Raw genomic sequence first — 14,825 nt, forward strand, 5'->3', positions numbered from 1 at the left:
GTGACTTTCATCCTCCAACAAATTTAACTTAATAAAAAAAATCCTAAAAAGAAAAAATTACAGAACTTGTCTGAATCAGAATCAATTGGATTAAATCGAGATAGATTTGATTGAAGATCTCAAATTAAATTCAGATAGGATTTATTATTATTATCATCATTATTTTGTTTGAAAAACAATAGAGTTAGCATTTATATATATATATGACAAATGAAAAAAAGGTGGGAAAAGATAAGTAGAGCACCCACACCCAAAGGACAAATGAATGACATTCCCAGCATTAAATTATGGAGTTCGCAATTCATATTTTTCACAGCAGCTTTGTTTAGTTTGTTTTCTTTCTCTCAACACAGTCATGTCTCCATCCTCAACTCCTCTGATTGCAATAATAGCCCTACCCCCCTCCTTCCCCTTTCTGACATTTCCCCTTTTCCTTATTTGCTTTTCAGTCCCTCCACTTCTTTCTATTTCCATGCAACCCCCCTCCCTCCCCAATCCCTCTGACATTTCCCCCTTTTCCTTATTTGCTTTTCAGTCCCTCCATTCCTGTTCTTTTTCCATGCAACCCTCCCCAATCCCCATAATTTCCCCACTTCGTACCCCCCATTCTGACATTTCCCTTTTCCTTATTTGCTTTTCAGTCCCTCCACTTCTTTTCTATTTCCATGCAACCCCTCCCCCGTCTGACACTTCCCTTTTCCTTATTTGCTTTTCAGTCCCTCCACTTCTTTTCTATTTCCATGCAACCCCTCCCCCTTCTGACATTAACCTTTTCCTTATTTGCTTTTCAGTCCCTCCACTTCTTTTCCATTTCCATGCAACCCCCCCAATCCCCATAATTTCCCACTTCTGCCCCTCTGTGAAATAAGTTGCTAGAGTCACAGCTAAGAGCTATCCTATATTCTGAAATCTGACCCCCACCCTGTAGCTCCGTATAAGAACCAGCTATCCTTCCATGTCTGTCACCTTCTCTTTTCCTCACAGTCATGCTAGAACTAGAGGCCATATTATTTAGCCCATGAATTTTGGCTAAATTACAAAACACTCCTTCATTTAAAAAAATAATCTCAAATGTCAATTATAATTTTGGAAAAAATTGATGTGTTTTTTTTTTTTTTTAATTTATATAAATAAACACGAATTTGTGACAAAATGGGTTACTATTTTTTCGGGGGGTTTGGTTTGTTTGGTTGTCTAAGTATATTTGACTTCACAGTTAAAACTAGCTGTCTATTCCATTATCATGCACGTGCCCACATGTGATTATTTGGGGAAATTCTACTGTTCTTTATTCATGAAAAAAAAAAAAAAAACAGAAAACGTTACATTCAGAATTGACAAGTTACAAATTTGATATTACATAGACAAAGCAAATTTGATTTTATGTTTTCATTCGATCCAAATTTTCATCCCTCTCGTTCTTTTATCTTTTTAAGTTTGTACTGTGAGAAGTGGGGAAATCCACTGTGCTTTAATCTAAACGCACCTGGTTTTTGGTAAGTCGCCTTATGATTCCCGTGGATCTTCAGCCACTCATCAACCTGCATTGGAGATAGTGATTAATTAATGGCACAGAATAATGGATGTTGAAATCACTGAAGAAATGGGTGTTTTGATCGGAAAAAATGGCGATGTGATTTGATTTTGACTGTTGTACTCACCGGAAAAAAGAGTAACAGAGAAGCGGTGGATGTTTTCGTTTCAGCTTCTCACGGCTAACAATGAAGGAATGGCGTTCAAATCCGGTGTTGGATTGTTTTCTGCTGCTTGTCTGATTATTGACCGTTTTCGATCCTTTGAATTTGATGGCTTGAAAGCTCTCATCGGACTTGCAAAAGCCCACGTCCAGGTCCTGCTCCGGCCGCCGCTTACGATCGGGCCTGCTGCCGCTGCTCTTGCCGGAGTTGGTTTACGGCTAAGCTCGTGGGCGGAGGATGAAACTAAGTAGGATGAGGAAGATGAAGAAGAGGAGGAAGAAGTCATCATGAATCCACTGAATAAACCGCCGCATTTTACTCTTTCTTTGATACAATGGTGGTCGACCCCGGCGGCGTTACGGTGGCTAGGGTTTCCAACGGTGGAGCCCTTCGACGACTTGCTTTCTCTCTGAGACTCGACTCGACGGAGCGTGCAGTCTCCGAAACCAGTAGAGATTCTCTCGAAAAAATCGCCGGAAAAGCTCCGGCTACCGCACCCGACGGATCTGGATCTCGAAACCTTCCGTTCAAACGACGTCGTATGGCTGTTAGGACTCTCGTCTTCCTCTAAAATGGCGCCGTTTGCCGCCAGATTACCACCATTGCCCTTGCTGCTATTCTCCATTTCCCTCGCCGCAAGAGTTTTGGATGACGACGGCGCGTGGTGGTAGATAAATGACCAAAACCCCCCTCTCTTCCTAGGGCTAAAATCGCCGCCGTCGTCACCATCAACGAGAAACTGCCCTCTCCTCGGCGCCGTCGTAGACTTGCTCCTCTTGAAAACGACGTCGTTCATTCGGTTACACTCAGCCCCAGCCGTAACCAATTTCTTCTTCTTCTTAGTCAACAAAAAAGGGATCCGGGCCCGCCTCGTATCATTATAATGACAATCAACCCTATTAACTTTGAAATCAACACTTCTCGAAGCAGAGCCGCCTATCGAAATCGCATTCGACGGAGCACCACCACCACCACCGCCGCCACCGCCACCTCCGCCGCCGACGACGGCAACAACATTACTCTCAGATCCAACCGACGGAGAAGAAGGAGAAAAAGACGAACCTCGAATAGGCAGCGGGAGAGAAGACGAAACCAGCTTTCCAAGCTTCTCTTGAAGACAGAAGGCGCAGATTCCACCAGGATTACTCCGGTAAGGATGATCCATACATTGCATTCCGTCAGCCATGTCGTCGTCGAGGCCAACGCCGACCTTGCCGCCGCCGCCTGCAGGAAGCGGAGCTTTGATGGCGTCGATCCTCATCATAGTTAGTGGAATAGAAGCAGATGTAACGTCTCAATGGGAAGTTGCAGAGAGTGGCAGAGAGAAATGGATGATGATGAAGAAGAAGAAGACAAATGAAAAATTTCAGACGGAGTAAAAGAAAAGTGAAAAATGCATTGAAGCAAGGGAGAAATGTAGGGATGAAACTGCAAACCAATTCGAGAGATTTCACGGTAGCACGTGGAATTCTGACCCTTTCACTATTTTTCTTCTCTTTTTTAATATTATATTTATTAATAATAAAATAATTTTTACAATTTAATGCGTCTTTTTTTTTAATTGATTTTAATATTAAACGACAATTAATGAAAACTAATTAAATTAATTCATGCATAGGGTTAAAAGTAGACCTGACTAGAAATTCAAGGGTAAAAATGTAAATTTGTAGAAGGGTAAAAATGTAAAATTGTAGAGTATACTGACCGAATAAATTAAACTTAAATCAAAAATATAATATTTATGAAAAATTAAACTCAAAATTTGGAATAAAACTATAATATTTGAAATTTATTAAGTAAATAGAAACTTAAAGATTCCATAATAATTATAATATATATATATATATATATAATTCATAGGTTAAAATATAAAACATACTCGAGAACTATATATTTTTTATTTTTTAAATACTAATATTTTTTTTAGAAAGGGGAAAAATTGTCATTTACATTTTATAAATAATTTAAAACTATTTTTGACGTGTAATTCCTTTAAAAGTCCATACATAAATAGTCATTTTCTTACTAGACTTCATTTGTAGCTTTTCGAGAACAGCCCATTTGAGATGCAACTCCTCATTTCTCCTGTTCTCAGTCACACTCGACTCAAATGTCATAGCTTTTTTCGGTTTACTCAATTCCCTTTGCAAGTCCACAACAACATTTTCCAGTTCCATTTTTGCCTCCTCCATTTTGACTTTATTACGAGTGATTATCTCAATCGTGTGTCGTAAATTCATTGTCTACTGTTGGACCCGATTTAGGTTTACATCGAGTGAGTCTCTCTGTTGAGTTAGTATTTCTATATCTTAGCTCTAATCCTGTCTCTCACATGCAGGCCAAATATGTTAAATTAGATTATCATTTCCTTTCGGAACTTGTTTTCAATGGCAAACTGTGCATACAGTATGTACCTTCTCATCTCCAAGTTGCTAACATCTCCACAAAGTGCTTCTCGACCTCTCTTTAAATTTTCTAGATCAAAGTTTCACGTTCGTTCAAATCCGACGCTCAATTTTGAGGGCGTTGAGGATAACTAATAAATTTTCAAAATTACTATATTAGCCTTGTGATTTATTAAACTAAAATTACATTTTTAGAATTACAAACCAAACCACCTAAAATATAATAAAAAAAAACACATTAAATAAAAATAGGTTTCTGATCTTGACTTGGTCAAAGCAAGTGTTTTATGTATCTTAAAGAAGAAGTCGACCAAAGCCAAAACGGAAATAATTAAATAACCGCACATTTCTGCCCACGTGTTCATTTTTCATTGGTTCAATTTTAAATCCAATTTATTATACGGGACCACGCTCTCCAAAGTCCAAACCACTCCACGTGTGATATTAAAAAATTCATTAATATTATTATTTTTATTTATGCCGTTGGTTTTTAGTAAAGTTCGTCTAAACTATTTATTATTATAAAACATTAATAAACTTAGTATTATATTTTAAAAAATTAATAAAATTATTATTTTACGAGGTAAAGTAAATTAATTTTTGTGTATTATATTAAATATAATATATTTTAAGTGTATAATAATAGTTATACAAACTTATAACGATGATGAATGTTAAATACTTAAAAATATTCATAAAAAATAAATTCACGGATAAAGATGGGCCGAAAATTGGGCCGCCAAAGAATATTAATCGGGCCCAAAATTGTACGGAGGAACTTACGGGCTGACCCAAATAAGATGGGTGCGGTCAGGAAAATATTGTGGTGGGCTTAGTTTTCGGCCCAATTAGGCTGGAGATCAGTGTTAGCAGAATCCACCACAGGCTCAGGGTTCGCAACACCAGTTTAGGCGCCATTTGTCCTCGAAGCCGAGCAGACATCTCCTGCTGCTTCAGCTCCGAAGGGGTGCTCATCGGAATCGGAGCTTTGTTAAGAACTGACTGCTTTCTGGCCGGAGACGGCGAAGAAGATGCCAGGCCCCGCCTTAGAGATGGAGCCAGTAGAACCACAGTCATTGAAGAAGCTTAGCTTCAAATCTCTCAAAAGAGCTCTAGACCTTTTCTCTCCGGTCCACGGCCATGTCGCTCCTCCCGATCCCGAGAGGTATGGTTGCTAATTGTTTTAGTTCGATTCTCCGCTGCGTAGTTTTGTAAGTTAACTGTAAAAGTTCATTGTGTGTGCGTGCGTGTGTTTTGTTTTGTTTGATTTTTTCTTCTTTAGATGCTTATGCTTATGTCTGGTTTAAAGCCTATAATTTCTAGCGGAATGATCCGTGTGTTTTCTTCGTTTCTTTTCTGAATGCAGCAAAAAAATTCGCATCAGTCATAAGGTTAGTTAATTTCTTTCTTACATGATTTTAGCCACTGATTGCGAACAGTGTTTGGAATACTCCGCTGTTCTTTCAAGCTGCAATGGAGATTATCTTTATGCTCTGTTTTTCAATTCATAGATAAGTGTTGAGTATGGAGGATTAAAGAACACCGGAGCTAAGTCTACTGGCCAAGCAAGTTCCGCCCCCGATAGCGCCCTTGGAACGTCAGTGCCTTCCAATGCCCTCGCGCTTACTGGTATATCTAGCCTGTAATTTTATTTGTAATCTTACACTATGTCCTTAAATAGGCTAATCATCTGTAATTTTATCTGTACTGAACTTTGATGACCGAGTTAGTGTGTAGGTCAGGGTTGGGTTTTCTCTGTAATAGGTTTGACGGGATTGAAATTCTATATGAATTAAGATCTGATTCAGTTATTCTAAACCCTAAGTACAAAGGGCTGATAAACACGTGCAGATGCACACCGAGATCCTAACTACTAGCGGAGATAGCAGGTTGACAGCTTAGTTACTAACTACAAATCTACGTCTAACTATCTAATTATCATCAATTCTTTATAAATTTAGAAGACCGTGTAACTGTTGATATTTCTAACGATTATTACAAAGAATTTGGTTATTGAGTTGGGTGGATTTCTCTGTAATGCAGGTCCGGGTAGTTCTGGAGATGCAAAGTCTGTAGCACAAAATGCACTGGTCATTGGTCCAACTGTACAACCGAATACACAGTGAGTACTGGCTATCACTTTCTTTCTCCATGTCTGTTCATCAAGAATATTTATTTTTGTGAAAAAAATATATTGATGTTTTCGTTCCTTTTGCACGAGTTTAGTGTTTTCTGTTTGGTTGATTTGGTGCTAACCTTTTGATGCTACCTTTTATTTCCAGAAACGATGGTGGCCTCCAGGGAAGAAGCTCAGCTATTATTTCTGCATCTGGTTCATCTGAAAGGTTTTTAATGTTTTTTTAATTTTTTTAAAACCCAAGTGATATGTTAGTGATGATGGAATTATATGCAGTCTTTGTAATGTATGAGATTTAACTATAGATTGGCTATAGCTGGAGTTTTGATATTCACTTCCTTCCTTCCCTGCGTTTCAGGGGCTAGGGGCCATGGTTGACTGAATATGTGCAATTTAGTTGATTCGGAGTAGTTTGTCATAGTTCTAACTAAATTGATATTAATCTGGTACTTTGAGGACCCATGTAATTAATTGTTAAATCTTCAAGCATGACATGTAAAAAGCTCTTCAGTGCTTGATTTTATAGTACATGCTCTTAAGTTTTTTTGGAGACGTAGGACATTTCATACTATGAATGATTATTTGACTTGCCTAAATTTATTCCACAAATTCCTGGTGCATTCTCCACAGTATTGACTTTTAACCTAGCTCTCTCTCTCTCTCTCTTTTTTTTTCTTGTTGCTTTGACTCCTTTTAATCTTGGTTCTTTCTTTTCACATTTTTAGTATTTGTGGTTTTTACCTGAAATAGTTTGCCTTTTGTTCTTATAGGATGTCAACATCTGCAATTATGGAAAGAATTCCAAGCAAGTGGCCACGTCCAGTTTGGCATGCTCCATGGAGAAATTACAGGGTTAGTTTTATTATTATTATTTTCTATTGATCTATTTGTTTATTATCATGGATATTAAAAGTGTTTTTGATGTCATTTATTTAAATGAGAAAAAGTTGGACGAGTTTTGAAGTTTTGATCTTATGGACCAATTTAAACTTGTGTATAAATGTCCCATCTTCCACATTTTATTCAATAACTATGCACTGGTCGGTAGCCTATTGATGCTTAAATACTCATGAGAAACTTCAAAGAAAGCTCCAAAATTGGTCCTTGTCTCCCTCCATTTGCTGCCTTTGCCTTAAGGAGGAGGAATCATTGGATCACTTGTTTCAGCACTGTCAATTTTCTTCTAAAGGGTGGTCCATTTTGTTTAATATCTTTGGGATGGTCGGCTGCCTTCCCAAGAAGATTAACAATTAGTTGCTAGATGGGCTTGATGGGAAATGTTTTGTTGGAAGGGGAAAGATCCCTTGGAGCTGTGCAACTTGATCTTTCCTTGGGTATCTTTGGAATGAAAGAAATAGTTGGATGTTTGAAGATAAATATGCCTCCTTGATTCTTTTTGTGTTTTTGCTCAACATACGGCCTTTGGTAGTGCACAAATTGCACCAAATTCTTTTGTAATTATAGCCTTTTAATTACTATTTTCAATTGGAAGGCTTTCCTTGATTAGATCCTTGGGAGGAGTATTCTCAATCCCTAGCCCTTAGGCTGTTATTATTTTTGTGTTTTTTGTTGAATAGACACATGCCTGTTTCTTATCAATAAATAAATAAATAAGCTTTCTTTTCTGAAGCAGTGATTGCAAATGATGCGACATGGACTTAGAAAGTACATTATATTTGGGAAAAATACTAATGCAGAATAGTAACTGAACTGATGACTGCATACTGTGTTGTCAATTTGTATGCTCCTTTCTGTTGACGGCAGTTTATGAGTTAACATCATATGAATTCCTGAGTATCTTGCATGTGATATTTGCTACTTCCTGCTCGTAAACAACCAACACTCTTCTTTTGGTGTATAGGTCATAAGTGGTCACTTAGGGTGGGTAAGGTCTGTTGCATTTGATCCCAGTAACACGTGGTTTTGTACTGGATCAGCCGATCGCACAATCAAGGTATCTATATTTTAAATTGTTTAGTATGCATGGATTCGATTTTGGTTTGTTATAGTACCATTTATAGCTTATATAGTTTTTGCCCATTGATAAAAGTCGTTATCTTTGAGTTTTACTTAGATGAAAATCGAAGTGTCATTTATTTGTGATAATTATAGGGATCTGTTTCTTCCTTCTAGAATAGTGTGATACGAAATAAATCCAAAGATTGGTGTATGGTGCTGGAAATATATGCACCAAAACTTTTGGGGATCCGTTGTAATCAAAATATTTTGATTAAGAATGTTGATAATATATTCACCCTGTCTAGAACCATGGAGACTAGAAAATCACTCACCTCTAAGTCAAGCTAAAAGAGAGAATAATTGTAAAATTCTGAAGAAAGAGAAAGCAGCAGTAAGATACTAATATCCCGATAGTTTATAAAAGGTCTTACCTCCCTATAAGTCAAGCTAAAAGAGAGAATAATTGTAAAATTCTGAAGAAAGAGAAAGCAGCAGTAAGATACTAATATCCTGATAGTTTATAAAAGGTCTTACCTCCCTATGAAAGGATTTTCAATATATTTAAACTACACTACTAGCAAAAGCTTGGATTAAAAGTCTTTCATATGGCTAGTTACCTTCTTGCAGAGAAAAACTCAACCGTCTACCTCTGCAATTGTTACGTCAGATTACATAATAGAAATAAGTGATTGACATCCTTATGTGATCATTTCGTACACGAAACCACAAAGTAGGGGAAAAAAATTTGTGGGATGTTGCTTATTCCTATCGTATACTATGTCAGAGCTGGTAATCCTTTGACCTTTTACCCTCACAGTTCAAATTATTCTTTGACATTTTTCTCCCTTTTTTTTTATAAGAAACCTGGAATAAAATAACTATAGGGAAAGAAAACATCCCAAGGATTGGGGGAAGAAAGATCCCCCTCCTAAAGAGACTAATTACGATGGCTTTTCCAATTGTTACCTGAGGGATTTGTTAGAGGCAGTTTACTGTACATTGCTTCAAAAAAAGAAACGAAAAAAAAAAAAAAAAAAAATCAAAACTAGAGTTCTTATCTTCAAAAGGTCTCTGATTTATTTACGGCCAACTGCACCACAGTCCCACTCCAAACCTTTGATTGCCAATCCCCACAGCACCTTTGTTTTTCTTTTGAGCCCCCAGCCGTTTAGATCTTTCACCAATCAACCAGTTCTATCCGATTCAGGAGGCAAATTGCTAGGTCAAAACTAAATAGTATCAAGATGAAAATCCCATCCTTTTGAAAATTAAACTGTGGTGGAAGGAAAATATGTTCTAATCGTCTAAGGACTCCTCTCTTAAACAGTCTGAAAACCGATGGGAGAGGGCCCACCATTTACACTTCTATAATGCGTCGTGTATCAAGCCCCATATAGGTGAGGGACCAAAGGAAAACCTTGACCTTCTTAGGAACTTTAAATTTCAATATTATGTTTCATTTGGATCCCATGTACTTTCAGTCCTGGTATTTAAATCATTTGAATTAAACTTCAGGCTGAGGAATGCTGTAGGATTTGGTAGTTGGCCCTAATCTTGAATTCAGTTTAAGGAAGTTGTAAGATTTACTGTAGGTCAGAAAATAAGATTAACCGAGAATAAGTTTTGCATAATTATTAGAAATATTGCTGCATGAACTGGAAACTACATTGGAAATTCAGTTATACTTTTTCAATTTTGATCAATTAGATTTGGGATGTTGCGAGTGGGAAGCTAAAACTCACATTGACAGGCCATATTGAGCAAGTACGAGGTCAGTTCTTATTCATTTATATCTTAGCGTAATTAATATTACTGGAGCTTACTGCTGTTTTGGAGATATATCTTAAGCACAATTTTGTCACTAGGTCTTGCTGTCAGCAACAGGCATACCTACATGTTTTCAGCTGGTGATGACAAACAAGTTAAATGCTGGGACCTGGAACAGAATAAGGTTTGCATGGGTTCTTATCATTTATCTGTAGGGAGCTCAATCCTTGATGTGAAATGGTGAGGAAACAAAATTAATTTTTTTTTTCAGGTAATTCGCCATTACCATGGTCATCTGAGTGGTGTTTACTGTTTGGCTCTTCATCCAACAATCGATGTTTTGCTCACTGGGGGACGTGATTCCGTCTGCCGGGTATACAATTTTACCAGTTTCTTTGATCTATAATTTTATGGATTATTCAAGTGAGGTTCTTTCCTGGCAAGTGTTACTGGAATGAATGGTATCATGTGGTTAATGACATTTTTCTTCTAGGTGTGGGACATCCGAAGTAAGATGCAAATTCATGCCCTCTCTGGACATGATAACACCGTTTGCTCAGTTTTTACTCGACCTACGGTATCCTTTCTCTTATTTTTCTTCCTAGATTTTGTTCATATTAATTCCTTTTCAATAGACTTTTTACTCGTGGTCTCTCTTAGATAGATCATTTTCTTCTGTTCCTGCATAATATTAGTTTCTCCTCTTCTCGCTTGATGCCTCCTTTATTCTGCATGATCAGGCCTAGATGTTCTATTCGTTATGGTTCTGGGATGGTTGCAACTTTTTTTAGAAGAGAAGAAAAACAGTGCTGGGATTATTAGAACCTGATATACTCTTTGAATATTTGCAGGATCCACAAGTTGTGACTGGCTCCCATGACACAACTATTAAGTTTTGGGACCTCAGATATGGTAATATAATGCATTTTACTACTATGCCATTCAGTTTTTCCTTCATTTATACGCTTCATTTTCTGTGCTTGGCAGGAAAGACAATGACAACTCTGACATACCATAAGAAATCTGTTCGGGCAATGGCATTGCATCCTAAAGAGTATGATATTGCAAACTAATAAAATAACTTTTTCCATATTTGTTTCCGATGTCACTGCTTACATTGTTTATACGTTTTATCCCTTTCTCCTTTTACAGGAACAGTTTTGCATCTGCTTCAGCTGACAACATCAAGAAATTTAACCTTCCCAGAGGGGAGTTTATGCACAATATGCTGTGAGTTCTATAAAAAGCATGCTATGCATATAATTTGAAAAAAAGATTTGGAATTTTATATTATTAATATATTTCTGTTGAAGTGTCTCTAATAACTCTATGAATTCTAAAATCTGTCTATATGTGAGAATATCTTAAAGGAAACCAAAGGCCTTTTATAAAATGGTTACCTAAATCTGTTTTCACTGAACTTCTATTTTAGAAAACACTCTGGAGCATTTTTGTGAACTTTGACCACAGTTTTCACTTGGGGGTACTAGACCTTTGAGGATAATTTATTCTGTCATTCCTAGTCTTCTCGGACAAGATTTGTCTGAGGCCCTATGTTCGTTACTATTCATGCAATGACTTGGTTGATTTGACCGATTGGGGCTGTGTTAAGTGATTTCAATGCTTGGATTCCACATTTATTGCCATAAATGTGGAAATTTTTTTGAAAAAGGAGCAGAGAAGGAATTGAACTAAGTTATATATGATCCTAGCTTTTTCATGCGAAGTTATTGGCACTTGCTTAACAATTTTGCTACCGCTACTATTGTTAGGTCTTCATTAGTTAGTTTTTATTCAAGAATTTGGACCATCTTCTGGATTTTTTCTGGAGGTGATGGACAATTGTAGTGCCATTAAGATAATTCCAGGAACAGCCTTGTGCAAGCTTTTCTTTTTACATCTTGTTCCCCCGACTTAGAAGTCCTACTCTTTTTCTGACAAGTGACGACTATATTTTCATGCTTTTAAATATATTAATTTCCTTCTAAAGAAAAAAGACACGTAAATTTTGTAGTCCCTCAGATAATCAAAATACATGATATTCCATTATCGTGCCTCTTTTGTCCTCAGTTCTCAGCAGAAGACTATAATCAATGCAATGGCTGTCAATGAGGAGGGTGTTATGGCGACTGGAGGTACTATTTTACTGTCGTTACCAAACTTGGATGGAAATATTATTGGATAAACTAAATTCATCTTTTTTTTTTCTTCAAACATATGAATTTTCCCCCTTTTCTGGGGCTCCTTGGTTCTTATTTTCTTCCCTAGGAATGGCTAGAAACAGCTTTTGGTGACGGGTTATTATAGGCCTGTTTGCCCCACGTTTTCCAGTTCTTTTGATTGGAGAAAATCAAATGTTAAATTCACTCCCAAACTGATAGGAATAAATATTAGAGCATTATCAGGATATTAGGGGCATATTAGTAATTAGATGGGGAGTTGTTAGGGTATTTTGGTTGTAAATAAAGGGTGTCAGGAAGGGAGAATTTAGGTATTATTTTGGTGAGTGAATTAGAGCCTGCGGGAGATTTCATCAGGGGAGGGTCTAAGTACCTCAAATTACTTGTTTATCTTGTAAGTTCTTTACCTTCTATATTGCAATATGTTTTGGTTCCTATCACATACCTCATGTTGTGTGTAGTTTCAATATTATCCTTAAAGTTTCAAAAAAGTAAAAAAAAAAAAACGTTTGAACTTTCAATAGTGTTTTAAAAATACCTTTGAATTTTCAAATTTTCATTAATACCCTTAAACTTCTTCAGAAACTTAAAAAATACCTTCAAACTTTTAAAAAAAATTAGAAAATACTTTAACACTAGTATATGGACGGAACACACTATGTTTTAAAGATGCTCATGAACTTTCAAAAGTAGCATTCATACCCTTAAAAGTTTTAAGTGTATTAATGTTATTTTTTATGGTTCATGGGTATTTTTGAAACATGGTGTACTAATGGTTCCGTTCATATACAAACGGTAACTTATGGGTATTTTTTGAGTTTTTTAAAAAGTTGAAGGGTATTAATGAAACTTTTGAAAGTTTAAGGATATTTTTTAAACGTTCTTAAAGTTCAAAGACATATTTTAAATAAAGTATTAATGATTTCCATCGAAAATTAATGGTAGGGGTATTTTGTAATTTTTTTTAAAGTTTTAAGGGTATTTTGAGATTTTGTTAAGTTTACAAGTATTATTGAAACTTTTGAGAGTTAAATGATATTCATGCAAAAGTTCAAAGACATATTTTAAATAAAGTATTAATGATTTCCATCGAAAATTAACGGTAGGGGTATTTTGTAACTTTTTTGAAAGTTTTAACGGTAGGGGTATTTTGTAACTTTTTTGAAAGTTTTAAGGGTATTTTGAGATTTCGTTAAGTTTACGAGTATTATTGAAACTTTTGAGAGTTAAATGATATTCATGCAAAAGTTTGGGGGTATTTTTGTTAGTTTAGCCTTAATTAAATCTACCATTCTAATATTATAACAACAAATTTTCTATCATGAAGGTGATAATGGTAGCTTATGGTTCTGGGATTGGAAGAGTGGTCATAACTTTCAGCAATCGCAAACAATTGTACAGCCTGGTATTAATCTCTTCTTTGACCTTGCTTCCCTTCATTTTGTCATTTTATCGAAAACACGTTAAGTTGACGAATCCTCCATTTCAGGCTCGCTGGACAGTGAAGCCGGTATCTATGCTCTCTCGTACGACATAACTGGTTCGAGGCTTCTAACCTGTGAAGCAGACAAAACGATCAAAATGTGGAAGGAGGATGAAAACGCTACCCCAGAAACTCATCCCCTCAACTTTAAGCCACCGAAAGATATCCGACGATTCTAGAGCTCCATTCCCGACACGGTCAGTGTTCTTTCGGGTTACTCATATGCATCGAGAAGTTACGTAGGCTTAGAATTGTCTGGCCCCCAATCCATCCATACATGCTAGTCCTCATGACTAGAAATGACCTCTTAGCTTATCATTTTAATTTTTGTATATATAAACAATTAAAGTTGGTTCTGAATTATCTGAAAATTAGGTAATTTTCCTAAAGAACTTGTAATTTGCCTTGTTTCTCTACCTGCTACCTACAACGTTGGAATATTTAGAGAATGTTTTCTGATGAATAGTTGAACTATTATAGTCGTCATTGTCGTGTTACTTCTGAAAGTTTTTTTTTTTTTTTTATTTTTTTATTTTTTATTTTTTTTATTTTTTTATTTTTTAATTTAAATAAAAAATTATAGATATTTTTGAAGTTTTTTAAGAAATTTAAATGTATTTTTAAAAAGTAAAAAAATGAATACTTTGACATCTTTTGATAGTCTAAAAATTATTTTTAAAACAAAATATTAATCTCTTTATTTAAAATTGTAACGACTTAGATCTAGCAAGCAGATATTGTCTTCTTTAGATTTTTCCTTTCAAGCTTCAAATATGTCTTGTAGGGGAAGGTTTCTACACCTTTGTACTATTTGGGTTTTTCCTTTCGAGCTTCTTCTTGAGGTTTTAAAACACGTCTTCTAGGGGAAGGTTTTCACACTCTGTGATTTGTTCTCTTCTCCAACCAATATGGGACATCACAATCCACTCCTTTCGGGACCCAGCGTCCTTACTGGCACATCGCCTTGTGTCTACCCTCCTTTGGGGAACAGCAAGAAAGCTGGCATATCGTCCGGTGTCTAACTCTGATACCATTTGTAACGACCTAGATCTACTGCTAGCACATATTGTTCTCTTTGGGCTTTCCTTTTCGAGCTTTCCCTCAAGACTTTAAAACGCGTCTTCTAGGGGAAGGTTTCCACACCCTTATGGGCTTTCCCTTTCGAGATTTCCCTCAAGGTTTTAAAACGCGTCTTCT

At 36.3% G+C, this 14,825-nt stretch overlaps 2 protein-coding genes across 2 annotated transcripts; one reads left to right on the forward strand and one right to left on the reverse strand.

Annotated features, from left to right (window-relative positions):
• Positions 1-1,305: 1,305 nt before the first annotated feature.
• LOC111459980 lies at positions 1,306-3,169 on the reverse strand. The gene is made up of 2 exons (XM_023103059.1): positions 1,662-3,169; positions 1,306-1,541 (listed from the first exon to the last, which is right to left on the reverse strand). The coding sequence occupies exon 1, from the start codon at positions 2,959-2,961 to the stop codon at positions 1,702-1,704; it is 1,260 nt and encodes a 419-aa protein (XP_022958827.1). The 5' UTR covers positions 2,962-3,169; the 3' UTR covers positions 1,306-1,541; positions 1,662-1,701.
• A 1,825-nt stretch (positions 3,170-4,994) lies between these two features.
• Positions 4,995-14,092, forward strand: LOC111460363 (protein pleiotropic regulatory locus 1). Its single transcript, XM_023103606.1, has 17 exons — positions 4,995-5,267; positions 5,469-5,493; positions 5,614-5,731; positions 6,146-6,224; positions 6,385-6,447; positions 7,010-7,091; positions 8,101-8,193; positions 9,906-9,969; positions 10,064-10,149; positions 10,237-10,338; positions 10,459-10,542; positions 10,817-10,877; positions 10,953-11,019; positions 11,118-11,195; positions 12,036-12,100; positions 13,473-13,550; positions 13,635-14,092. Exons 1-17 carry the CDS (start codon positions 5,134-5,136, stop codon positions 13,805-13,807), a joined length of 1,452 nt encoding a protein of 483 aa, XP_022959374.1. The 5' UTR covers positions 4,995-5,133; the 3' UTR covers positions 13,808-14,092.
• The last annotated feature ends 733 nt before the right edge of the window (positions 14,093-14,825 follow it).

The sequence above is a fragment of the Cucurbita moschata genome, unplaced genomic scaffold, assembly GCF_002738365.1.
Source record: "Cucurbita moschata cultivar Rifu unplaced genomic scaffold, Cmos_1.0 Cmo_Scf00023, whole genome shotgun sequence".
Lineage (NCBI taxonomy): Eukaryota > Viridiplantae > Streptophyta > Magnoliopsida > Cucurbitales > Cucurbitaceae > Cucurbita > Cucurbita moschata.

Coding starts and splice junctions, on each gene's coding strand:
- LOC111460363 (XM_023103606.1), top strand. CDS start 5,134: ATGCCAGGCCCCGCCTTAGAGATGGAGCCAGTAGAACCACAGTCATTG. Junction 5,494..5,613: donor AAATTCGCATCAGTCATAAG/GTTAGTTAATTT, acceptor TTCAATTCATAG/ATAAGTGTTGAGTATGGAGG. Junction 7,092..8,100: donor CTCCATGGAGAAATTACAGG/GTTAGTTTTATT, acceptor TTTGGTGTATAG/GTCATAAGTGGTCACTTAGG.
- LOC111459980 (XM_023103059.1), bottom strand. CDS start 2,961: ATGATGAGGATCGACGCCATCAAAGCTCCGCTTCCTGCAGGCGGCGGC.